This window comes from Aplysia californica, unplaced genomic scaffold, assembly GCF_000002075.1.
Source record: "Aplysia californica isolate F4 #8 unplaced genomic scaffold, AplCal3.0 scaffold00115, whole genome shotgun sequence".
In the NCBI taxonomy this organism is placed as follows: Eukaryota; Metazoa; Mollusca; class Gastropoda; order Aplysiida; family Aplysiidae; genus Aplysia; species Aplysia californica.
This window is the reverse complement of record NW_004797385.1, coordinates 74922-76130: the sequence shown is the minus strand read 5'-3', so window position 1 is coordinate 76130 and position 1209 is coordinate 74922. Positions and strand designations below refer to the sequence as shown.

At 43.9% G+C, this 1209-nt stretch overlaps 1 protein-coding gene across 1 annotated transcript in view; it reads right to left on the bottom strand.

Annotated features, from left to right (window-relative positions):
* The window catches only part of LOC101850948 (sodium-dependent proline transporter), a 51059-nt gene extending 50617 nt beyond the window's left edge, over positions 1–442 (bottom strand). Inside the window, exon 1 of the mRNA XM_005095839.3 lies at positions 286–442. Coding sequence (XP_005095896.1) covers positions 286–291 — 6 coding nt within the window. The 5' untranslated portion in view covers positions 292–442. The remainder of the gene's footprint in view (positions 1–285) is intronic.
* Between the last annotated feature and the right edge of the window lie 767 nt (positions 443–1209).

Here is a 1209-nt window from a genome sequence, read left to right as displayed (position 1 = left end):
TGTTGTTGTTGTTGTTGTTGTTGTTGTTGTTGTTGTTGTTGTTGTTGTTGTTGTTTTGTTTATTTTAAATTTCTTAATTAATCTTTGGTCATCAGACAAACTGATCTGGTCCGCGGGCCGTAGTTTGATAACTACCCTAGATGATCTAAATACTGTAGATTTCTTTTCTTTTTGATGGGTTGAGAGATGGGGTGTTACGATGCTTTACTGAGCAGTCTAACAATCAGAGAAATCAGAAAAGAATAAGGGAAACTGTAGAATGACAAAGTCTTTATCAAAGCATACCGTCATTTTGGTGACCAATGAGCTTGTCCAACGTCTTCGGAATCTCAACAAAGGGATCCCCGCAGACGCTCAAAAGATAGGACAAATCTCGTTTTCCAACAGTTTCCAAGATGAGCGTTTCCAGATTACGACAGTTCCAAACAATCGGAAGACACGACAGAGCTCGTTCGTTCCCCCACGACAGTTTTCGGGAGTTTGCTAAGTTTCCACACTGCCTGTCCGTCCGCCACGGACTTACGGTAGACGACGCTGCGCACGACAATGGAGAAGCTCACACAAAGAAAAAAAAAACGTGACAAGAGCGGCCGCTTCTCAGTCTCAGGACTGAATTTCTTGACGAACACGAGATAATAATGGTTCTTAAAGGGCATGCCAAGATTACCTGAACATAAACTCGTTTGCATTGTGTCAGGTTTGATCTTGCGACGTCGGGACGATTCGTCCCTCTGACACAATAATAATATGCTGAACCAAAAGACAACATGTATGGGGTGGGGGGCATTTTTTGTTGTTTTTGGAGGGATCCTTTATTTTATGTTACCCATTTTTAAAAAAAAATTGGGGTAAGTGCTTTGCAGTGCTCGCAACTCCATAAGGTTATATGAGCGCGCGGGACACATTAAACATTTTACTGTTGGTAGGACATTTTGAATTTTGTCCCGGAGGCGGCCGAAGCCTACTCTTATCGATTTTAGACCACTAAGGGATCTTTGACGTGCGCAACTTGCACACAAGACCTCCGAGATTTTTCGATATTGGCCGAGAAGGCTAGGTGTAGATCTGTCATGCCAGAAGAGCAGGGGTGTGGCTGCAAGACAGCAATAAGAAGGAGCCAAGGAAAGGCTGCAGAAAGCATCAAGAGTCCAGAGGAGGGGGCAAAGGAGGTGGAAGTGGAGACGAAAGCAGACAACAGAACATTGATGG